The sequence below is a fragment of the Canis lupus genome, chromosome 5, assembly GCF_048164855.1.
Source record: "Canis lupus baileyi chromosome 5, mCanLup2.hap1, whole genome shotgun sequence".
Lineage (NCBI taxonomy): Eukaryota > Metazoa > Chordata > Mammalia > Carnivora > Canidae > Canis > Canis lupus.
In genome coordinates, this window is record NC_132842.1 from 74217156 (window position 1) to 74240718 (window position 23563).

At 55.5% G+C, this 23563-nt stretch overlaps 1 protein-coding gene and 1 long non-coding RNA gene across 8 annotated transcripts in view; one reads left to right on the top strand and one right to left on the bottom strand.

Moving 5' to 3' along the window:
- RPS6KA1 (ribosomal protein S6 kinase A1) overlaps positions 1-22433 on the bottom strand; it is a 36734-nt gene extending 14301 nt beyond the window's left edge. The window contains exons 1-13 of one of the 6 annotated variants that reach the window (XM_072827647.1): positions 22287-22433; positions 15981-16025; positions 7325-7441; positions 6989-7070; positions 6702-6782; positions 6447-6526; positions 5265-5371; positions 4128-4165; positions 3639-3781; positions 3179-3249; positions 2774-2862; positions 1702-1766; positions 1342-1444 (exon numbers count right to left, since the gene is read on the bottom strand). In XM_072827647.1, the coding sequence (XP_072683748.1) occupies positions 1342-1444; positions 1702-1766; positions 2774-2862; positions 3179-3249; positions 3639-3781; positions 4128-4165; positions 5265-5371; positions 6447-6526; positions 6702-6782; positions 6989-7070; positions 7325-7441; positions 15981-16025; positions 22287-22349 (1084 nt within the window). In that variant the 5' untranslated portion in view covers positions 22350-22433. Of the gene's footprint in view, positions 1-1341; positions 1445-1701; positions 1767-2773; positions 2863-3178; positions 3250-3638; positions 3782-4127; positions 4166-5264; positions 5372-6446; positions 6527-6701; positions 6783-6988; positions 7071-7324; positions 7442-8250; positions 8468-10110; positions 10266-15980; positions 16026-18428; positions 18498-20992; positions 21071-22286 lie in introns of those variants that run through there. The other 5 variants (XM_072827648.1, XM_072827649.1, XM_072827650.1 and 2 more) reach the window with 5 other exon arrangements.
- On the top strand, positions 543-16354 carry LOC140634128 (uncharacterized). 2 transcript variants are annotated; one of them, XR_012031658.1, is made up of 5 exons: positions 551-633; positions 2139-7461; positions 9557-9700; positions 14859-14932; positions 15383-16354. It is a non-coding gene; the product is annotated as an uncharacterized lncRNA (long non-coding RNA). The 2 variants fall into 2 exon arrangements; XR_012031657.1 differs by lacking the exon at positions 2139-7461 and having other exon boundaries at positions 543-633.
- Positions 22434-23563: the final 1130 nt, after the last annotated feature.

The following is a 23563-nucleotide window of genomic DNA, read 5'->3' on the forward strand; positions in this document are numbered from 1 at the left end:
GCTGGCTGTGGAGAGGGCTTCAGTTAAGCCCATCCGTTCATGTGTATTTAGACCAGCCCAGCCCTGACACATAAGAAACAGAAAAGATCCCACACACACTGGGCGTCTGACCCAGGCCAAGACACCTCATCCCTTTCTGGGGTGCCCCTTTCAGGTCTGCCCCTTCGGGTCCATCTTCTGCAGAACAGCAGGAAGGATGATCCCAACTGCAAATCTACCCCCAGCCCAAAGCCTTCAAGTGCTCCCCTCTGCCCTCAGAAAAAAGCCCAACTCCTCAGCCTGGCAAACTGAGGTCCTTGTGATCTCAGCTTCCTCTGTCCCCACTCTACAGCTCAGCCTCGCTGGACTTCCCAGGTCCTTAAAGGAGCCCCTGCTCCCCAGCACATGCTGTTCCCTCTAACCAGGTACTCCACTGCTCACCCTTCCTTCAAGGCTCAGCTGTCACACTCAGCTCTGAGAAACTCTGCCTGAGGCTGCTCCCCCAGCTCATTTCTATGAAGCTGTGTTTGTCACAATGCCCAGTAGTTTTCATGTCTCCACCCCAGCTACAGTCTGAGCCATATGAAGGCAGGGCCCTCCTCATCCCCCGGCTGATCACTGGCACACAGTAGGAACCTGGTACATACTCGTCAGGTAAGTTAATCAAGATGGGACAAACTGTTGGAGAAGTGCTAAGCTCCTTGTCATCAGAGACATGCAAGCCACAGTGAGAAGAGCACCCCCTCTGCTAAAACCCATCCACCTGGGAATTCTTTCAGAGCTAACACTACCCTACAATATCTGACCAAAATATTGGGATTATCAAACTCCCAGAAGCCCCCTCTTTGGCTTCTTGCAGTAACCCCAGGGCCTAAGGGAGTCTGTGGCTGAGCCCATGTTCTAGATGAGTACACGGAGGTCCAGTGATCAGAGCAGCCAAAGGCAATTCTCACACTGGCCCCTGACCTGTGGGTGCTGTCACCTCTACTCTGCCAGACTGTCTCCACCTCATGTTTTTGCTGGGCCAGATTCTTTAGCCCTGACGTGAATGTGAGCCTGATGTGTTTGGTCTTCCCAGTGGGCTGGAAGATGCCCGGGGCAGGGGGCCTGACTTTTCTATTGTGGCCTTAACCACCCACTCCCCCACCCCCTCACCCAGATACAAAGAGACCCATAGAGCCCTGGAGTGGGAGAGTCAGGCAGACTGAGATGGGGACAAAGAGTCAGAGACCTACACTCCAGTCTGCCCACACACCTGGGCTGACTAGAGTCCCTGATCACCCACCCCTACATCCCAGAGAGCCTCTGACTCCCTCCTTCCCTCCTGTGCCAGCCCAAGCACAAACCAGACAACAGACGCACCCTTGGGTGTGCGGGAGGTGAACTCAGTGTCAAAGTAGAAGGTGTCATCAGGTTGTGCCACAGCCGGCTTGAAGGGTGGCTTGATCTCACGACGGTATAGCTTCTGCAAGGTGGGGTGGGCACTCCAGTCAGCATGGCACCCCTGACAGCCCACTAGGGGCCTCACACAGGAGAAGGTCACTGGCCTGGAGCACAGGCCATGCAGGTAGAGGCATAATTGCTGGCCCTTGGGAGGCCAGCCCTGCCTCTAAGGCCATGCCGTCAGCCTCTGCTCCACATCTGGAGCCCTTGTTGGTACAAGCCGCCTCCCGCCACAGGCAAAATCCTAACTGGGTGACTAGGGTGGATAGACACACTCACATTCCAATCAATGGTAGAGTAGAAGGCATGCCTCTTGATTTCTTCTGCCCCATCAGGGCCGGAGCCTGGAAAGAGCCCAGATGAGGGTTTTGCCCCTGGATGGTCCACCCCCACATACCCATTCTGTCTGCTGTGTGACCTCGCTGTGGTCTGGGACTAGTGGCTGCAGCAGTCTACTGCCCCAAATCCACCCAGCCATCACCCCAAAGGCCTCCTGTCCACTCAGCATTTTTCACTTTCAGAGACCTTTATGATCAAGCTCCAATGTGCTAATAGAAGAAAGAAAGGCCCAGAGAGGTCAGGCAACTTGTCCAAGAACAGAAACTGGCCTTGTTCTAAGATCTGCAGAGGCCCCCATCCCCCTCCCAGCCCAGGCTTCCTTTCTATTGTTCTTATCCTTTCTATTGTTCTTATCCCATGTCCTTGTCAACCACCAGGCACACTCTCACTCAACCCCAGGGACCAGGACTGGACCTTATAAAGCTGGTCATGGTCCTGAGGAACCTAGGAGCCAAGGAGCCATACTGGACAAGACATACTGGACATCTACTACACACCAGGCACGTTCATGCAACTTCATTTAGTCAACAGATTCGACTAAATGAAGTATCATCTCCCATGGAGACAAGGACCTGGGGCTCTGGGAGGTGAAGTCAACTGCCTTGGGTCACTTAGCTCATAAATGGCACTCGTTCAACAAATATTTATGGCAGGACTGCTGTATGCAGGGCAGTGAGGACTTGACATGGGGCCAAGATTGGGACCTGAGCCTCCTGACTCCTGAGCTCATGCTCTTTCTCTTGTGCCAGCAGCCTTGGCGAAGGAGCTGTGTGGGGGCCTCTGTCCTTGTCCCCAGGGGGAGTGGGGATGACTCAGTTCCTGCCTTCCCCCTACACACAGGTCACCCCCTGCCCCAAACACCACACATGGAGCCAGAAAGCAGGGTGGCCCATAGCATTGTCTGACCACACAAAGGACAACGGCCCCTTTCAGCCCCTTTCAGCCCCAGATGTGGCTCTGTGGCCTAGACTGCAGCTGTACCCCGCTCCCCTCCCGGGCTGGGGCTGCTTACCAAGCCGGTTGGCAGGATTCCGCTTGAACAGGGCCCGCAGGAGGCTCTGGGCTTCTGTGCTCAGAAACTGGGGCATGCCTAGCTTCGCCCTAAAATAGCCCCCAGGTCTCATCAGGGCTGAGCCCTCCCCAGAGGCCTTGTCTCCCCTCCCCACTCTGTCCAGGTCTAGTTTCCAGCTCAATTCAGACAAACCATCCACTAACTCACCTCCCAAAGACTTCAGGGATTCCCCACCCACAGGCCCTGGTGGATGAAAAGGGGGCTCTGGAAAGCGTAACGCTTAATCCAGAGGAGGATCTCATTAATGGGGAAATCGGAGGCAGGTACAGAGTATTATTTCAGCCCTCAATCTGAGACCAGGCACCAGGGGAGACCCTGAAGTGTCAGGACAGGGCTGGTGCTTACTTCAGAATCAGTGTCATGGTCTCCTTCCGGTCCTTTCCCTGGAAGGGCAGGGAGCCTGTCAGCATCTCAAACTGCAAAGGACAAGGGTCTATTAGGCTCTGGTTTCTGTCTCCCATGTCCCCCACCTCTTCCCACTCAGGCCACTCAGCTCCACTCCCAGGATTCTTGCTGGACCATGGCAGGTCCACCTGGTTCAAGAATTGTGTCAAGCAGAACACCAAAAGCAGGACTAGAGTTCTGAGGCTGAGGAGAGGCCAGATCCCAGGTTGTGGGCAGTCCACGTGGGGCCCAGCCTAGAATCCTCCTAAGGAAGGAAACTAAAGCTGGGCTGAGGGTGGGGCAGCATGGCTGGGAGAAGACAGGAGGAAGTCTTAATGATTATCACCTCCCTCACTATACAGATGAGAAAACCGGGGCCCGAGGCATGGGCTGAATGCTTTACCCCTATCCAGGCACTCACCATCAACACCCCATAGGACCACCAGTCTGCACTGTGGGTGTGGCCCTGGCGGTTGACGACCTCGGGGGCCATGTACTCCACCGTCCCACAGAAGGAATAGGCTTTTTTCTCATGGTCGATGGCCTCCTTGCTCAGGCCAAAGTCTGTGGCAAGGAGGATGAGAAAACACATCTGTAGGAACTCCCTGGCCTTCCTTGCTGCCAACCCCTGTACACCCAACCCTCCTGGCCACAGGACTGAGGGCAGCACCCCATGACACTCAGGAGGAAGCTAAGGCCCAGAGAGGTTAGGTGACTTGTTCAAGTTTATACAATGGGGAGCTAGGGTTCACACCCAGGCTGTCCCAGGTCTAGCGTCTGGGCTTTTGACCGCTTCCAAGCGCCTGGCATAGACTCTCAGGAAAAATGGATCTCCTAGCATCAGCCCAGGCCTATCAAGAGCCCATCCTACCCTCCCCTAGGACTGGAGGGTCAGGGGCCCTCTACTCACCAGTGAGTTTTATGTGGCCCTCCTCATCCAGAAGGATGCTGTAATGGAGAGATGGGAGTCAGGCCCTTCAGCGGTGGCCCCTTGGGTTCTGGTGATACCATAGGGGCTGGGGGGGTTGGGCCTAGCCCAGAGAAAGTAGTCCACCCAGATTCATCTGATGAGAGGCAGGTGGAGCAGGGTGGTGGTACCATGCAGGGCCATGCAGACATGTTGCCTGTCCTTTTTGTTAATCCTTAGGACAACTGGATGAGGTAGGGATTATTATGGCTCTATTTTAACAATGGGGCAACTAAAGCTCTGGGAAGTTAAATTACTCCACATGGTTACAGAGGAAATAGGTGGTAGAGACAAGATTTGAATTCAGATCTGCCTAACTCTAAAGCTAGATCTCAAGCCATCCCAGCACCTGCCCCTGGCTCCCCCTCAAGTTATCATTTGAGTATATTTAGATTTTTTTAAAATATTTTATTTATTTACTTCAGAGAAAGAGAGCGCATGAGGGAGAGGCAGAGGGAGAAGCAGATTCTCCTCTAGGCAGGGAGTGAGATGCAGGGCTCCATCCCAGGACCCTGAGATCATGACCTGAGCTGAAGGCAGCCGCTTTTTTTTTTTTTTTTAAGATTTTATTTATTTATTCATGTGAGACACACACAGAGAGAGAGAGCGAGAGAGAGGCAGAGACATAGGCAGAGGGAGAAGCAGGCTCCATGCAGGGAGCCTGATGCGGAACTCGATCCCGGGTCTCCAGGATCACGCTGCTTCAGGGATCCCCTGAAGACAGCTGCTTAACCAACTGAGCCACCCAGGTGTCCAGAGGATATTTAGATATTAAGGAAAATTCTAAAGAGGACCATATCAAGGAAAGACCTTTAGTGGTGGCATCTCAGACATCACACTGGAATAGCAAAAAACCTGCATGGAGATATCTAGGCCTGGTCAACGGCAACACTGGTAATTAGCCAGCCCCCCAAGGGGAGCCTGCTGCCACTACCACCCTGCTCCACCCATATATCATGGGGAAGCCACAGAGGGGGAGACTTTGTTGGAGAGAGGTACACCTACCCCTGTCAGGAGAGACCCCAGGGCCTGACTCTGTACTCCCTAGGAAGGCTGGTATGGGGCCTGGGCCTTACTCACTTTTCAGGCTTGAGGTCTCTATAAATGATGCCCAAGCTGTGCAGGTGGTCCAGGCCCAAAGCCAGCTCAGCCAGGTAAAACTTCACATCCTCCTCTGTGAACATAACCTATGACAGGCAAGAGGTTGGCATCAGCTGGGAGTGCCTCTTGCTCAGGAGCAAGGGGAGTGGACAGTTAGCAGTTTCCTGGTCCTTCCTTGGGGAAGACCCTTAGACACCCCAGTGCCATACACTCTTCTCTTTATGAAGGCATGTGAGTATGAAATGACTAATATACGAGTCACTCACTGTGACACTGCTTGGAAATAGCAAAAGGGTTGGAAAGAGCCCAACGGTTGAGCAGAAGACTGGAATATATTGTCTCTCCCGTGCATGATGGAGTGCTATGCAGCCATAAACTAGGACAAGGAGTCTCTCCATGTTCTGATATGGATTGATCTCTAAGATACATCATCTCGAACAAGGCAAGATGCAGAACAGTATATACAGGGTAGTACTTTTTGTAAGGAAATGGGGGTTGGAATTCAGAACATGTATCAGAATGGTTTGTATTACTAAAGAAACCTGGGGCACTTAACCAAGAAATCAATAAAAATGTTTACCTATGGGGGCATAGAGGGATGGGGTGGGAGGAAGACTTCTCAATATTTTTATTTTCAATCATGTAAACGTATTACCTATTCAAACACTAAAATAACATTTAAATTTTTTTAAAAGCGTGTTTCTCTTCTCAAGTTTGACTTATATTAATGGTCCCATTTTAATATCTGGCTCAAATTCTTTTATGTCAGTTAAAATCCTTTTGGTTAACACATGGGACATAATGTTAAAATATCTAAATTTCTGGGCAGATTTGGATTTCTTCCCATCCTCACAGCCCTGCCTAGGGCAACCTCGGAAGAATGGAGGTACAGAGGTGAAAGAACCCTCAGCTCCTGGGAATCAGAGTGGCATCAGAACCATGGCCTGATCCTCCTCCTCCATCCTGGGAGAAACTCTGAGGCTTTGCCAGGGTGTACGCTCTGTCCCAGAGTGGGTTCCTAGGTCGGGTCTGCGGGGCAAGCCTGAGTGGTCCCAAGTCCAAGCCACACTGGACATGTTCTTCACTGAGCCCTGGGACAAGAGGTCTCGTTGTCCCTCCAGCTCCAATCCGGGGCCCAATGGCAGTCAAGTGTCAGCTTACCTCTTTAGAGAGCCGGGTAAAGAGGTCTCCACCACGCAGGAAGTCCAGGATAAGATAGAGCTTTCCCTCCGTCTGGAAGGCTGGGGAGAGGGAAAAGGCAATGGTGGAGCCAGCTGGGCCCTGGGCCCTGCCCCTCTACCCTAAGCTCCCTTTGTCTGCTGGGGTAGGGGTGACCTAGGGGAAAGGTAGTAGCCCACAGGCAAGGGCAAAGGCTGGTAGGTCGGGTGGGAGTTCAAGTAGGGTCTGTGATCTCACCATAGTGCAGCTTCACCACAAATGGGTGGTTCACATCTGCTAGGATGTCTCTCTCCATCTTGGTCCGAACGCGGTCACGCACTGGCCAGAAGAGAAACGCAGTCACAGATAATCTAGCCCCTCAAAACAGTCATCCCCAAGCCCTGGCCAAGAAGGGCTCTCTCTTTCATGTGTCCCTCCCATCTCACGGCAGTGCCCAGAGTAGAGCCCTTGGCACCCTGCCCATCCCACTAGTCCCATCTCCTGTGCCCAGTTCGGCTCTGCTTGGGGAGGTGACCTTCACTCACCTTTCAGCGTTGCCTTCTTTAGTACCTTCATGGCATACAGGTGCCCACTATCAGGTCGGGTGATTTTCCGCACTAGGAAGACCTGAGAAGGCAATGGGAAAAAGCAGAGAAATTGGGGAGGGGACTAAGCCTATCAGCTCCTATCCTCTGGGTCCTAGGTTGACCTCTAATTTTCCAGAGTCCTAGGTTGACCTTCGGGCCTCCCTGGGTACCAGAGTGACCTCCTGCCCTCCCCTCAGACCCATCAACCCTTGCCCTCTGATCCTGAACCCCAAAGTGACCCCTAACCCCCACCTCTGACATGAGTTGCCCTCCCAGTTTGGGCTCAGGACTCACTTTGCCAAAGGATCCCTGGCCCAGAACCTTGAGCAGCTCAAAATGGGATGGGTCGGCCTTCTCAGAGCCAGCCTTGACATGGTGCGTGATGGAGATCTCCTTTAGGACGCCCTCATCCTGATGGAGGAACAGAGCTGGTGAGTATGGTTGTCCCATCCAGGTGAGCAGGGAATATGGTCCCCATCCTAGCCTACTCCTCCTGGAGGCAGGGCCCTGTTAGCCATACCAGATGGCCATACTGATGGGGCCAGCCTGCTGGTTCATCAATACCAAAAGGGCCTCAAGGGCCAGGGATGGTCAAACTACCAAGGTGCTGAGTCAGGGGGAGGCACTGCTCCTACTGCCCCTGCTGCTCTGACCTGGTGAGACCCAAAGGGATACCCAGGCACAGCCCAGGTCCTGCCTGTGGGACTCCCCTCCCCCTGCTGCAAAGGTGTTAGTTTTGCCACAATAGGAAGTAGTGTGTATTCTCATACCGGGGAGGTAGAGCCAGGCTTTTGTTCCGGGTCAGAATGGATGAGAGGATCCTTGGCCAGAAGGACAGTGCTCAGATGCACAGACACTCAAGAGTCACTAGAGACCACCCCCACCAACCCAGTAAGTGCCAGTCAGGGGTGGACAGGAGCTAAGGCCGAGACTCCATGATCCACTCTTTGAAACTTCCTTCTAGGAGTTTTCTAAAAATCCGTTGCTGGTCCTAGTTGTTCTAGGACCCTTCTGCCCTCCCTCCAATCTGCCGGGATTGCCCTGGAGCCCTGAAGTGCTTCCTCACTTCCCCAGGAAGCAAGTCTGGGCAGGGTCCAGTTGTCCAGTAGGGCCAGGCCTGGGCTAGGAGAGCCGGAAGCCAACTAAGGCCAAACTAGCTGCCCAGGCACCTGCTCCAAGGACCACAGCTGGGCCAGGACCACACATCTGGGCACACTCACCAAGTCCCGCCTGGGGCCAGAGCCAGGGCCAGGGGCAGGCAAAGAGGTCTGGCTGGTCCTGGGCCGCTGCTTCCTGGGCAGCCAGGGGAGCAGGGCCCAGAGCCGCAGGCGGGGCGGCTTGGGATCCTGCTCCATTCGCCCGGCAGGGCCAAGGCACCATGGCAGGAGCAGGCAGCGTCCGGGGCTGCCTCCGAGGTGGCCGGGCCCAAGGCGGATGTGCAGGGTGAGGGCGGGGGCTGGGCCCAGCTCAGCACCGCCAATCACTTAGGGCCTGTGGTTTCCCAGCTCCAGGCCTACAATCTTACCACGTTCCCTTCCTCTCTTTTGCCCCCCTCCCCGTTGCCTGAGTGCTGCCCTCCGGCCCTCCCCCTTCCCCCATCCTCCCTGTGGGCCTACAAAGGGAGAGCCCCATGCCACTCCAGCTGCTGAGGGGGAGACAGGTACCCAACAGGCAAAGACTGGCATCTAACATGCAGAGGCAGATAAAGAGGGACACCCAACAGATAGAGGCAGGCATCAACAGGTAAAGACAGACCAAGGTAGGCATCCAACAGGCAGAGGTGGGAGGGTACACATGCCCACCAGGCAAGGATGGATAGGGACACATACCCAGCAAAGGGAGGTAGGAAGAACACTTACCCAATGATCAGAGACAGATGGGGACATGTACCCACCGAAACAGAGGCAGGAGGGAACTCATACCTGACAGGTAGAGGTGCATGGGGCATATATCCAACAGGCAGAGACAGAAGGGGACGTGAACTCAACAGGCAGAGACAGATGGGGACCCAACAGGCAGAGGCAGATGGGGGTTTGCATCCAACAAGTGGAGACAGATGGGGACATGTACTCAACAGGCAGAGACAGAAGGGGACACCACCCAACAGGCACCCAACACGTGACATGTACCCAACAGGTGAAGACAGGCACTCATCAAGTGGCAAGAGACAGGAACCCGACAACAGAGGCAGGTGGGACACAGAAAGAGAAAGCCAGTCAGTAAGGCCCAAGTAGACTGACAGATACCCAGGCCAGTGCACAGAAAGCCAGGCCCGGAACTCAAGGGCAGAGCTCTGGGTTCTTGCTAGTCTTCTGGGAGGTGGGGTGGGGGAAGAGGTGAGGGGATATCACCTGCAAACATCCTGCATCTTAGAGAGCAGCCCAGTATTCATGGCAGACACACCTCTGAGGTTTCATCCCATGCCAGGGCCTGGAGAGGCCCCAGGACTAACACAGTGGGCTGAGAATGCAGTCTGATGGCTTTGACTCTGATCCAGGTTTCCCAAATCTGTTATCCCCATTTCAGATACAGGAAACCAAGGGCCAGAGGACCGTGACTCACCCAGCCTGAGAATGGACCAGTGACAGAGCCAGTGACACTCAAACCCTTCCCCTAGTTACTGCCTGGCATGGGGTCAGCAGGCCTCAAGTGCCAGGAAAGGGTGAGCAGGTAAGTCAGCGAGAGCCATGCCCTGCCCATCCAAGCCCATCCCCTCCCTCAGTACCGGGATCAGTCCAGGGACTTCCCATTCTAGGTCTAGGACCCGACAGACACGGCCCCATCTTCAGGGGACCTCAGAGAGCCACAAAAGCTACAGTCATAAGAAGCTACAGGCTCTTCAGGCCCCTGAGCATAACCCTGGGTGGGACATAGGGATTGAGGTGAGCCAAGGCCACACAGCAACCCTTGCCCACCCCGCCCTGAGGTTTGAGCCTCTGCTTGCCTGCGTCTGAGAACACTCCCTGGGGACAGAAGCAGTCACCCGGAAACCCCAGGGGACAGAGCCACTCCCAAACCCATTCCTTGCCCAAGGCCATGGTGACAAGACATTGCTGGAGGCAGACCAACCCTCTGCTCACCTTTCTGGGATAGGGGAGTGTGTCTCTCTCACCCCTGGGGAAATCTGCCGGGGTCTGCATGGTGGGGCTCAAGCCGGTGGCCAAAGGGCCCCGTTATTCCTCTACTTCTGCTTTTTCAGCCTTCCTGGCCCAGAAGGCAGGGTCCCTGACCCCCTCCTTCTCACTTCCCCTCTGCAGAGAGGAGGGACAGAAGATGGGTCAGGCTCCCCTGCTGAGGAGGGGACATTATAGACCCAAGCCCATGACCCCAGGGGGACCCCAAGGAGAGAGCCCTCCTCACCTCCTCTGATCCTAAGGAGGGGAGACTAGAACACGGATGAAAGTCACAAGATAATGAGGTGGTGACACACTGGGCATCCCAGCACCTGCAAACATCCCCTTGAGAAAATGTGGGGCAGAAGTCAGCCAGGCCACAGTCTCTGAGTGTCTCAGCCCAGAGTTCAGAAGCTCCTTCCCCCCATCGTGACCTTCCTTTGGCTATGCAAACCCCAAAGGGCAGCCCACAGAGCAGGCACCATGACACCCGGCCCTGCCCTGTGGAAGCCTGCCGGTCGTGGGCCCCGCGATGGGAAGGGGGCCAAAGGGCCTAGCAAGGACCTCACAGAAGTCTGAGAGAAGCAGGTAGTGGTGGGGCAGGAGTTGACCAGGCCCAGCCCCTTTCCACGTGGCCTCGCCGCACCAGTCACACCAGTACACCCACAGGAACTGGCACGCCCACAAATACACACAGGCTGATGATCGGAAACCATTTCCACAGACATGTGGAAACACACGCCCCCACGTCCACAGAGACTTCCCCTTCCAGTCCTCAAAGGGCCTGCAGCGATAGTCTGACGATGGCCTGCTGGCGGTTGTGAAAACACCACCTTCGACAGACCACTCACTGCGCCTGGCTCCTGCAGGCAGGAGGGCTTGGGGGTTCCTAAAGCTCTCTGGTCCAGAGCCAGCTGGGCCCCCCACAAATCCTCAAATCCCTCAGAAGCAAAGGAAGACTCTGCAGCTAGCAGGGTACAGGAAGGGGCAACAGGAAGGAAATGGGCTCAGAACTGCCTTCACCGAGGGTATGTGCTGGGGCTGTGAGGCCTCTGGTGGCAAGAGTGGGGGAGGACAGGCACCAGACCACATCCCTTGGTCCTGCCCTATTCTCCCTTATAGATACTTCCTCTTATTTACTTCCTCCCACAAGGCAGCTGGGAGAGAAGCCCAGAGCCCCCCAGCCTGATCCCTGGTCCCTAGGGTCCCCCCACCCTGGCCCTCCCTCTACCAGCTGCAGCCCAAGCCCAGCTGCCAGTCTCGGCTGTAACGGACACCGACAGCCCCTTCCCCAGCTGGCAGTATATGCAGGGCCTCCCAGGCCTGCTCCCTCTGGTGGGACAGGTTGCCCCTGAGATGTCTCCTAGTGTGCCCCCCCTGGGCAGGTGAGCAGAGGCCCGTGGGTCCCGGGCATCCCTGCTGCCCTCAGCCAGGACTGGCACGAGTGACCATGAGAACTGTGCCCCTTATAAACCAAGCATGTATTGCGCAAGGCCATTCTTTCCTTCAACCTCAACTGGCGTGAGTTCTGGCAGGCCCTGTGACTTAGCTTCGAGACACTGTCATTCCATTTCAGAGACAGGAAAACCAGACTCAGAGATAAAGTGACTTGCTCAAGGCCACGTGGCTAGAAAAGGGGACATCTAAAGCAAAATCAAGGAGTGTTTGCTTCCAAAGCCTACACGCCAGTGCTTCATTACCACCTTCCGCCCTCCAGGAGAACCTGTTCCCCTTTGGACGTCCCCCACAACTAACTGGCCCCTGCTCTGTGTCCCCAAGCCCGAAGGAGCCAACACTAGGAGGCGCACAGGTTAAGACTCAGGCTCTTCCTCTCAGGCAGCTCCTGAAAACACATGATAACAAAACACAAGTGGCTGTGACGGAGCTATGGGCGCCCAGAGGCAGTAGCTTCCAGAAAGAGGACAGTTCAGCTGAACCCTGAGGATGGACAGGAGTTGGCCAGGAAGAAAGGAGGGGCAAAAAAACAATTTATGGAGAGAGAAACCAGCATGAAGAAGAGGCTGAGGCCAGGAGTGCAGGGTAGGAAGTTAAGAAGTGTCCATTCACTAGCTGAGTGCTCCCAGGCAAACTTCCTTCCCTGCCTGAGCCTCAATTTCCCAGTCTGTAAAACAGAGGTTAAAACTAAATATTCCACCCTCGGAAAGTTGTTGCTACAAGTAAAATGGGCCACAGAGACAACGGGATATTGTAAACAGGACTTCTCCCTGGATGGGATGGGCAACCTTATTGCTGCTGAGTCTCCTCTGGACAGGCTAAGGGGACACGGCCCAGCCACATGGCCCCAAGGCTGGGGAGGGTGGGCCAGCCTACCCTGGCCAGTCCAAGGGAAGTTCCCCCCAACACCTGAGGCTTCCAAGGCTCCCCGAAGTCCATAGTCACATCCTGCTTGTGCTTCAGCCAGGGGAGTATGAGGGATCCGGGATGGATCACGGTTTCATAAACAGGAAGAGAGGAGGGGAGGGGGGAGACGCTCAGCTCTCAAAATAGACCTGCAGGCGCTTCAAAGGGGTCCAGCTCCGGAGATAGCCGGGGGATGGGGCCTGGGGTGCCTGGTCTATCCTCATGGAGGGAGGGGGGTGAGTGGAACCCCAGGATGTCTGAGGACACCAGGTGTGCTAGGGTGCTGAAGGTATCTGGGGAGCTCCTGCCCTAGACCGCAGCCTATACTATGGCTGCTAAAACCCAAATGCTCCTTTCTGCCTAAAATGAATAAAATAAGCAAGCATTAAACACCAAACTTGGGTAATATGCCTGGCTGGCTCAGTCAGTGGAGCAGACAACTCTTGGTTTCGGGATTGTGAGTTTGAGCTCCACACTGGGTATAGAGATTACTTAAACATAAAATTAAAAAAAAAAAAAAAAAAAAAAAAACCACACCAAACTTTGTGGGACTGTTTAATTTATACATATCACATTCCCTCCTCCGGGTGGCCCTGAGGGGCAGACCCTAGTCTTCTTTTACAGGAAAAGCATCTGAACCTGAGGAGCAAAGCACCTGCCCAAGGTTCTACAGCAAATGAGAATGAATGGGGCGGGATTCTGAACTCATTTATAATGCCTGACTCCCAAGTGCCCCTCCCTGTCTCTTCTCCACCCGGAAGGCCCACTTCTCTCTGGGGCTGCCAAATCCTGCCTTTTGAGGCCTAGCCAAATGCCACTTCTGCAGGGAAGGTGGCCTGGTGCCCTATAGCACACCACAACGCTTCTTCCTCTGCCACACAGAGCAGTAACCATCCATCTGGTCCATGCTCAGCCTTGAGCGCAGATGCCCCTGGCTGAGTTCCCCCGGACATGCTCATCCTATCATGTCACCGGGAGAAACGGGGGGCACCTGGGAAGTGATATATTTCTCTGCCCAATATGGGGTCTGGCACAGAATGGAGATTCTCTGTGCCCATAGTCATGTTCTCCTCCATCACAGCACCCACCACACAGCTTTCCTGCCTCCACCCTCTCCTCAAGCCTGAGAGTGACCTGAGGCTGGGGGTACTGACTTCATTTTAGGATCCCCCAGTGCCATAGAAAGGTACACCAAAAGTCTGATAAAGCAAAGGATAAACTGGCCTTGCCCCCAGGCTCATTCCACTGTACAAAGCGATGAGGTCCTGACACAGGCTGAGCGCCCCCTGGTGTGCTGAGTCCTGAAATAGGCACCGGGGATACTGTGAGGTTCTGGGGGCAACAGAAAAGATAGATAAACAGGTGTCTAGAAATGGTGCAACCTGGGGTCACAGGGACCCAATACTCCCCCTCTGCAGCACACAGTGTTCTCTAGTCTGGGAGAAGTATGTGTCTGTGGTCAAGCAAGACTTGACTCCATTGCTCACCAGCTATGTGACCTTGGACCTCAATGATCTCATCTGTAAAATAGGAATAGTAACAATCTCTACATCAGCAGTGTTGTGAAAACTAAACGCAAAGCTCCTGGTGTGGTCCCCGGTAAGGGTTAAGCTCTTTCTCTTCCTTAATGTGGCATTCAAGGCTCTCCTAGCCCATCGATCTCCAGCCTTATGTCCCTTCCCATCCCAGGGTCTTCTGCTCAAGAGCAGGGGTCATAGGCTTGAGATCAAATGTAGGTTTGATCTTACTGCCTCAGTAAGCTCCTGCCCTTTCCGAGCAATCCTCTCTAGCCCCTGAGGTGAGAAGCTATACTTATCACCTGCTCTCTCAAAGCTGTAAGTTCCTCTGCAACCCCCAGAACTTGAACCCCAAGATGTGAACATCCTGGCTTTTCCTTGAGTCCCTTCATTTTGTTACTAGGCAACTAGAGGCAGCTACTTTGTGGAAGGAGATTCTCCAGACAAGGGGCCCAGACAAACCAAGGGACCCAGTCTCTACCACCTGGTCTGGCCTCTGTTGGCCAAGGTGGCCAAAGTAACCATCAGAAGAGGGGTAGGAGCCTACTTATCTCACCTTGCCCTGCCCAGCCAACTTAGCTCCCTTATCTTAGGAAGCAGAGACAAGGCAAACATCAGGACTAGCCCTGGGTCTATTTCAAAGGTCAAGTTTATGGCAAGTCCAGTGCCCAGGCTGACCCAGGTCTAGCAGGTATGGCTACGGAATGAACTGAAGCAGAGTAACACACCAGGGTCTTCATATTGCTGGTGCTGACGTACTGCGTGCCAGGCAGTGACTACCTCCTCTGTCCTTTGCATCACTCCTGTGACGTAGGCATTGTCATCCTCCTTTTACAGATGAGGAAGCTGAGACTCAGAAGGGAGAACACCTCTGGCCAAATAGTGAGGATGGAGCCAGGACTCGAATGCAGGTCGGCTCTACAGCCAGAACCCAAGAACCCCCGTCCTGTCCTTCCTAGGCAGCTTCCCGAGCCCCCCACCCTGTGGTCAGCAGCTCTGGGGCCTCACAGATTCTGAAAACTGGGCGTGGCCTTTCCCAAGGGAGAGATGAGAAAGCCCAGGCCCATAAGGAACAAAAGACCCACCCAAGGTCACCTGACTGTCACCCAGCCCCTGGTGCTTTTGTCAACACACAAAACCAACAACAGGGCCTGAGAATGGCTCAAGGGAGGCACCCAAGGAAAGCAAAGACGGTAGGGCTGAGGGAACCAGTCTAGGGCTAGGAGGTGGGAACCCCGAGAATAGGCCAGAGTGCCACATGCCAGGCACTGGGCCCTGGTTAGACCCAGAAGATTCCAGGGCCTCGTCAAGCCCAGCTGACCTGAGCCTCTCCCATCACCCCTTCGGCCCTTTCCCTACAGCTAGTCCAGCTGCCATGAGGAAATAAACCGAGGAAGTGCCTGGGTGATGAGCAGAGTTCTAGCCTGGATTCTGCTCCTGACCCTGTCGGGCTACAGTCCCCTTGCCTAATAAGAAGGTCGAGAGGCGCCTGGCTGGCTGAGTCGGTAGAGCCTGCAACTCTCAATGCCGGGGATGTAAGTTGGAGCCTCACAATTGGTGTTTAGATTACTTAAAAAAATAAAATCTGTAGGGGCACCTGGGTGGCTCAGTCGGTTAAGCAGCTGACTTCAGCTCAGGTTGTGATCTCTGCCAGGCATGGATTCCATGTCGGTGGGCTCTGTGCTCAGTGGGGAGTCTGCTTCTCCCTCTCTCTCTGCCCCTCCCCCTGTTTGTGCACACTCTCTCCAATAAATAAATAAAATCTTTAAAAAGTAAATAAATAAGATCTTTTAAAAAGAAAGAAAAAAATAGGAAAACTGGAACAAGTGGTCTCTGTGCACAGGGTCACCGTGAGGATTTGGTGGGAGCAGAGAGGAAGGCTGAGCTGGGTGCCTCCCTCCTCCCCCTTCACAGCCATGCAAATGGTCCCTTGCTCAGGATGCCTGCTTTGGTCCTCACCTTAGATGGCTGCAATCCAGCTTCTTCCCCTGGGGCCTGTCCATTCTGGAAAAGAGAAAGGAGATTGGGGGACATTATCAGATCTTAGGAGGGTGGGACAGAGCAAAAACAGACCCTGCCAGAATGCCCCCCACCTTGTCACTGTCCCCATGGCTAGGGAGGCCACATAGGTCAGAGCCCTCCACCTCCACTTTCACTGTGGGAGCGCAGGTCTCAAGCCCTCCTGCAACAGCCCCTCACCAGCATGTCCCAATCTTCCCTCCCTCAAGCTCTCTGCCTAGCAAACCCCTCGTCTTTGAAGATTGAGCTCAAATGCCACCTCTTCCCAGTGAGAAGGAAAGGGCATATGTGGCTCCCAGCTCTGTTGGACACAAACTGGGCCAACTAATCAACTGCACGAAGTCTCAGTCTCCCAATCTGTAATGTGAGGAGAGTTACACCCACTTCCCAGAATTGGTGCAGGGATGTAAGGAGACCAAGTCTGGGCAAGTGTCCAGCCTGGAGATAGCGGCTGCCCTATCCTTGCTCTATTCTGGGACTCCTCCCCTACCCCTGCCAGGCAGAACCGCTGCTGCCACACGGTGCCCCTGCATTCCTTCACCGTGCCACTGGTCACACCCAGGGACACAGAGGCCTGCCCTTTCTAATAAAGGGGGAGGACAGAGATTAGGACTTGGTGCTAACAGCTGCTCTCTTCTGAGCCCCTGCCACATGTCAGGCACTGGGCTCGGTGCCTCACACCTGTGGCACCATTAAATCCTCCTGACCTGAGAGGTAGGCCCTGTTCCCATTTGGCAGAAGAAGAGACTGAGGCTCAGAGAGGCATAGTGATGGCATCTAAGGTCATTCAACTGGCAAGTGGATATTCAATATCTGGTCTCTGATACCCAGGAGGCAATCAGTCAATCAATCAATCAATAAAAAGGTCTGAGGAAGAGCAGCCCACACCTCAGCAGGGGAACTACCTGTAGAGAGGCGGCCACTGGGGCCCATTGCTAGGCAGTCCTACTTTTTCCAGCCCCTACACTTTGCCCTCAAGGGTATACCAAACCCAGCCCATCCCTTTCCTGTGTGATATGAGGTGAGTAACCAGGCCTTGGGAAGCAAGGAAGGAGCTGTCCCCACCCCTCCTAGCACAGCAAGAGTGGTGAGGCAGAGAGAGGCTCCTACAGTTAGCAAGACCCAGCCTAGGGCAGGTCAGGACTTTGGAGCCAGGGGCCGGGTCCACAGGGCAGCTGTGGCTTTGCTTGGCAGAAGCAAGCACAGCTGTGCTCTGCCCATTACATAATCTCCCTGCCCCTGGAGCAGCTCCTCCCTACTGCTTGCAGCACATCCTGCCCCCTGAGCCCCTTTAATGCCCCTAATCCTCCCCAGAGGGCATTGTTCTGCAGGCCCCTCCACACACACATACATATACATGCTGTCATCTCCCAGCAACCTGCGGAGAGGGCTGGGTTGATCAGGACCGGGGAGCAAGCAATAGGGAACATGATGCATTTATATCCAGAGTTCACCCAGCATTCTAGACTCTTGCTATAATTCCTACAGATGGTCACAACACCCTACATGCATACTAGCACCCCTCCCCACCCCGAGCCCGCATCCTTCCTAAAACTCAACTTGCATTGAGTGATTCTTGCATTGAGAATTGCATGATTCTTGCATTGAGTAATCAACTCTCTCGCTCACTCACTCGTTACTGAGAATCTTCCACGCACTAGGCTCCAGACCCTACCATGGCGTCCCACTGCCTCAGAATAAAGTCCCAGCTCCTTGGTTTGGCATCTAAGGCCATCACCCCCAACTACCCAACACAGGTGATTAAGGTGTGGGTTCTAGAACCTGACCTTCTGGGTTCAAATTTTGGCTTCTACCACTGCATGACCCTGGGGTTACTTCATTCCTGGAGGGCTCCAGTTTCCTCATCAGTGAAATGGAGATAAAAGTAATGTATCTCATTGAGTGGCTACAAGAAGCAAAGAAAATAGCACCGATAAATATCTATACCTGGCACACAACTGGTCCACAAACAATAGCCATTATTAATACTGAGTCCTATTCTTGAGCTTAACCACATGACCTGGGACCCTGAACAGACTAGCTTGTTTCATATCCTCAAGCATCTATATGGTGGCTCCTTCTACCAAGAACCCCCCTCCTGCCTTGTCACTTTGGCAAACTTCTGGCCTTCTTTCAGGACTCACTTCCAACATCTTCTCCTCTGTTCACAAAGCGTAAGTCTTCTCCTCCCTCCTCTGGGCCCTGACAGCACCGACCAAACCACAGGTTAACTCAGAAAGAAGCTTGTCCATCATCATTTCCCTAGCACCCAGCTCATGGTCCAGCACACAGACTATCACACAAAAGCCCAGCTCAGCAAAGAGAGCAAGACCAGGGGAGGTTCAGTACTTCTATTTTTCAGATGAGGCTCAGAGCTAAGGGACTTACCTGAGGTCCCTCAGCTAGCAGGTGATGGGACACGGGGCCATAGCCCAAAGTCATATGGCTGCAAGCCTAAGTCCTCAGTGAGGGAGGGGAGGAGGCCTTGGATGCACCCAGAGGTGTGGGCTTACTGAGCAGGATTGTGGATGATTCAGGGGACCCCACAGGCCGTTTGGCTGCCTCCAGTCCCAGGGTCTCTGGCCTGGGTGCCATCCTCATGGAACTGCATGCCTGTAAGAGCTGATGCACAACAAGTTTCTAGAAAGGGAGGCACAACCCTGAAGAAAGGACTGCCAGTGTAAAGAGACCATAGGTGAGCATCCCCTCAGAGCGAGGGTCTTGGGAAGGCAGGGTCCACGTGCCCTCTGGCCTGACTGTTGGACAGGAAGGTCAAAAGAACACAGTTCTGCGGCCACAGACATGGCTGCTAATCCCAGCTCTGCCGGCCACGCACTCTGACCTTGGGTCTATCCCATCACGTCTCTGACCCTCAGTTTTCTCATCTGTACCATGAAGCTGGGTCTGTCTTGTTTACAGCTGCACTGCTGCTTGGCATAGTACTTGTCACATGATAAGTACTCAATAAATATTTGCTGAATGAATGAATAAATGAATGAATGCAAGGGGACAATGATGCTGACCTTACAGAATACTGAGTGAAAGACCTTGTCTAAAAAGGCTGGTATAGGAAGGGCCCTCTGGCCTCTCCCACTCTTCTCGCTCTTCCTCAGAGAGCACTGCTCATAGGACAGCTGCCTAGAGCCCCCAGACCACCATGCCCCCTACTCAGAGGTCAGAGATGGATTCCAAAAGGCATTCTTCCTTCCCACCCAAGCAGCTCTGTCTTGAGAAGAGAGGCTCAGGGCAGCGTCTGGAGAAGCCAGGCAGCAGATGGACAAAGGCAGCACGTGCCTCATGGGCAGGAAGCAGCCCCAGGAGCTGGGGTCAGAGCCCAGCACTGGCAGCCCTGCACACTGCTGGAGGCTGGGGGCCAGGTGCCAGGGCTGGCTGGCACCACCAGCCCTCCGAAAAGGCTGGACAGAGGCCCTGCAAGACAAGGAGAGTCTGCCAACATCCGGAGCCTCTCCTGGAGTACCTTCCACCTGGGCCAGTTTGATCCCAGCCTTTGCCCATCCTTGAGCCCCAACCCCCCAACTCAGTAGAAGACAGCGTGAGATCTGGACTCCTACCCTGTCTCTGACGTTAATTCAAAGGCCAGTTCTCCTGAGTTCAGCTGTTCCATACGAAATGGGGGTAATAATCCCTTTTTAAAAAAGATTTTATTTCAGAGAGAGAGAGATGAAGAGCATGAGTGGGGGAGGCGCAGAGGGGGAGGAGAATCCTCCGTGAGCAGGGAGACCAATGTGGGACTCCATCCCAGGACCCTGAGATCCTGACATGAGGCGGAGCAGATCCTTAACCAATTGAGCCACCCGGGCACCCCAATAATCTTTTTTTTTAAAGAGGCTCCTCACCTAACATGGGGCTTGAACTCAATACCCTTAGATCAAGGGTTGCATGCTTTACTGACTGAGCCAGCCAGGCACCCCAATAATCCCTACTTTGAGAAGTTGTTTTGAGAATTATTTTAATAAGGTAACACAGGTGAGGCAGGGTAGGTGGCACATAGGAAAGTTCTATACATGGCAGGGCTGAGCTAAGGAGAAGGTGACTGCTTTCAGCAGGGCCAGGGAAGGCCTGGACAGAGTCCTCACCCACACTTCCACCTGGGCCAGGCCCTGCCTCCCAGCAGCCCATTTTCAGCAGCGTCATGAGGAGGGCAGGGCAGTCCAGATCCCAAGCCTCTGCCAAATGCCCCCAGCAGCCCCTTGCCTACCTCCTCCCCAGCCAGGAGCCGGTGGCAGCGCCCATACTGGCGGGTCAGGCTACTGTATCGCTTACATATCACCCGGGCTAAGAACAGCGAGGCCCTGTTCTCCGGTGAGAACAGCCCAACCAGCGGCCCCGGCTGCCCCCGTGGCTCCTATTACCCAAACAATAACACCCAGTCGCCTGGCACTTCCATGGAGTGGAGGAGGGGGGAAGAGGCAGCAGTACCCAGGGCTCTGCACCTCTCAGGCCCAGGAAGCATGAAGCTAGAACCCAGCACTGGCCACTGGAGGAACAGAGATGCAGAGAGGCTAAGGACCAGCTGAGGGTCACACAGCGTTTCCAAGGTGAAGCTCTGAGAAATCACGACGCCCCCAATCCAAGGAAATGGACTAGCCTTCTCCTCTCACAGAATTCAGGTGCAATAGTATTCAAAACTGAGTTGAGTTTCCTGTTGAAACCTGGTCCCCTGCCCCAGGACTCCCCAAAGGGAAGCAGGAAGTAGTGCCCTGTGCTGGGAATCAAGCTCCAGGGTGTCTGCCCTTCCTACCAGTATAACCCAAGGTAAGTCCTTGGGTTAAGTCCTTCCAGCCTACCTTCCTCTAGGGAGGCCTAAGTCACAGGGGCATGCCAGGGCAAAGGAATCCACCTCGGAGCGCCCCTCCAACCAGGCCCTTATGCCCCAGGCCTGCCGGGAGGTGGCAGGAGGGGGGGTTACTGCAGAGGGCAGTGTTCCTCACCTCAGAGGGTGAGTCAGCGAGAGAACCTCCGAGAGAGTCGTGCAGGGCCTGTAAAAACCCCATGGCAGGGATCCCAGAGCAATTTACTCCAAATTGCACCTTCAGGTTGGTTACCTAATCCTGCCGCGCCCACCCTCCAATAGCCAGTGTCAGCTATGACCATCCCTTTAAAGGGGTAGCACACCCTGGGTGCTGGGGATCCAGGGTCCTCTGATCCCAACCTATGGCCCTGAGAGGCAGGGGACTTGGCGGTTGCCTCAGGTAAGAGAAGGCAGAGGAGGGGAGGTAGGCAGGGGCTAGGGACCAAGCCAGGAGAAAAACCACCTTGGCCCCCGGGGCTCACTGAGGTCTTCACACTCTCCCACTATACCCCCCACACACACCCCTGGAGAATTGGAGTTTCATCTGCCTTCTTCCCAGCACGAGGCTGAGGAGAAACTTTTCCTAATCTGCTGGTTCAGGTTCTTGACCTTGACCCTGGGGGTCAATGGGCACAGGAAGAGCTGGCCTTCTGCATCCTAGGGCCTGGCACCACAGAATCCTCAGAAGAGGGCAGAAGCTGCTTCTGGGAGAGGCAAGGTGGCAGAGGCCAAATGCCCCAGGGGCCCAACCCTTCCTATGGGAGGGCTCACAAGAAAGGAGGCAGGCACCAAGGTCCTCTCTGTCTCCTGGGATAATCTTCACAAGGTCTAAGGGCTCTTCCCCTGTCTCTTCTCCACAGCCTAGGGTAGGGGACACAGGTATCCTCTGGCCCTAGCCCTGGGGCAAGGAAAACCAAGAGTTTCAGCCCTAGACGGGTGGTGTCACCCCATATTCCACAACTGCCAAGTGCCGAGAGGGGTAATCCTGCTAGGGTCAGCAACAGAGAAGCGGGGAGCTCTCGGGGTAAGGCGCTGGGAGACGTCAAGGAGACGTGGGGTTCCCATGACCCTTGTCTCCTGTAGAATCCCAGACATCTGGCACCGCAGCCCTGCCCATCTGCGCTGACAGAGGACGCTCCGACAGCTCCCCGTACAGGTCGTAGGTGTGTGGGGCGAGACCAGCCAGATCCCAGCGCCCCGCGGGACCCCCCTCTCCGAGCTAAGGGGGTCCTGGGCGCTTGGCGGAACTGTCCCTCACGCACGCACTCACACCCGGGGCACGGGGGGTGGAGCCGAGGAAGGGCAAGAGATCGGAGTGCACTCGCGCCCTCGAGGGCGCCCGCCAGGCTGCAGCGGCGCCGCGAGCCGCCCCGCCCCCGTGGGGACCCAGGCTCGCCGGCCGCCGGCGCCCGTCCCCCGCCCCGCTCACTCACCTCCGGGTCCAGCGGCACCAGCTCCATGAGCGGCCAGGGCTCCTTGAGCTGGGCGAGCGGCATCGCGCCGCCGCCGGGCCGCCTGCGCTCCTCCGGAGGCCCGGGCCGCGCCGCCTCCCGGGTCCCGGGGTCCCCGGCTCTGCGCCCCCGCGCCCCCGCGCCCTCCGCGAGACCCCCGCGCTCGGGCCGGGCCGTCCGCCGCCGCTGCCGCCGCGGCACTCGCACTTCGGCTCCCTCCGTCACCCGGCGCCGCCGCGCCCATTGGCTACCTGCGCGGGGGGCGGGACCGCCGAGGCCCCGCCCCAGCCCCCGCGGCGCGGCTTTCCCGGAGCGGACCCCCGCCCCCGGCGCGCGGACGGCAGGCCCCGCCTCCGCCGCGAGCCCCTGGCCGGGCTCTGCTCGCCGGGAAGAGGCCTTCCCGGCTCCTCCCTCCCAAACCTGGGCCTCCCCGTGCGGACCGCGCCGGGGTCGTCGCTTTCCCCTCATCTGCTCGTTAGGAATCACGCCCCAGCCATTCCTTCTTCCTCCTCTGGGAGGGAAGCCCCCAGTTCCTTTAGCCCCTTCCTCCCGCCTCCCTCCCTCCCCTCCCCACGCGCGCACTCACACCCAAGGCCCCGGCCCGACCCAGGCAGAGGCTGGAAAGGAACTTAACCACCCCCCGCCCCCGCCCTCGGGCCCTCCCCTCAGAGGCCCTAGAGATCCCTGAGGATGTTAGCGCCCCAGCTCCAGGTAGGTTCCTACTCATTCTTCTGTTGCCACCATCAGGACCCACAGCGCCCCCAGAGTGATTTCTTAATACACATTTTTTGGTCATCTGTCCTAGAGGGGGCTGTTTTCCACCCAGGTCTCCCCACAATCTCTGCAACTTCAGGCCCAGCTCTGGGTTGATTTGTGTTTGTGCCCCCTCTGAGGAGGGCAGGGACCAGACTCCCAGGGTTGAGGGACACTTGGGCTCCACTTGGAGTTAAAGGCCATGGAGAAAGATTCCGCTTGGAGAGATTCAGCCTCCACCTAAAGAGGTATTAGGGCTCCAGGTGTGGTGAGACTTATTCACAGGTGGGGCAGTGGGGGGATGGGCTTGCAGGGTTCATGGGTGGCGCAGAATGGCCAGTTATCTGCAGAGCTGTTCCAAGGGCAGGGGGATGGTTGGGGCGCCTAAGTGGCACAGTCGATTAAGTGTGGGACTCTTGGTTTTGGCTCAGGTGGTGATCTCAGGGTAGTGGGATTGAGCCCTGCCTCTGGTAAGACTCTCTCCCCACTGCCCCTCCCCCACTCAA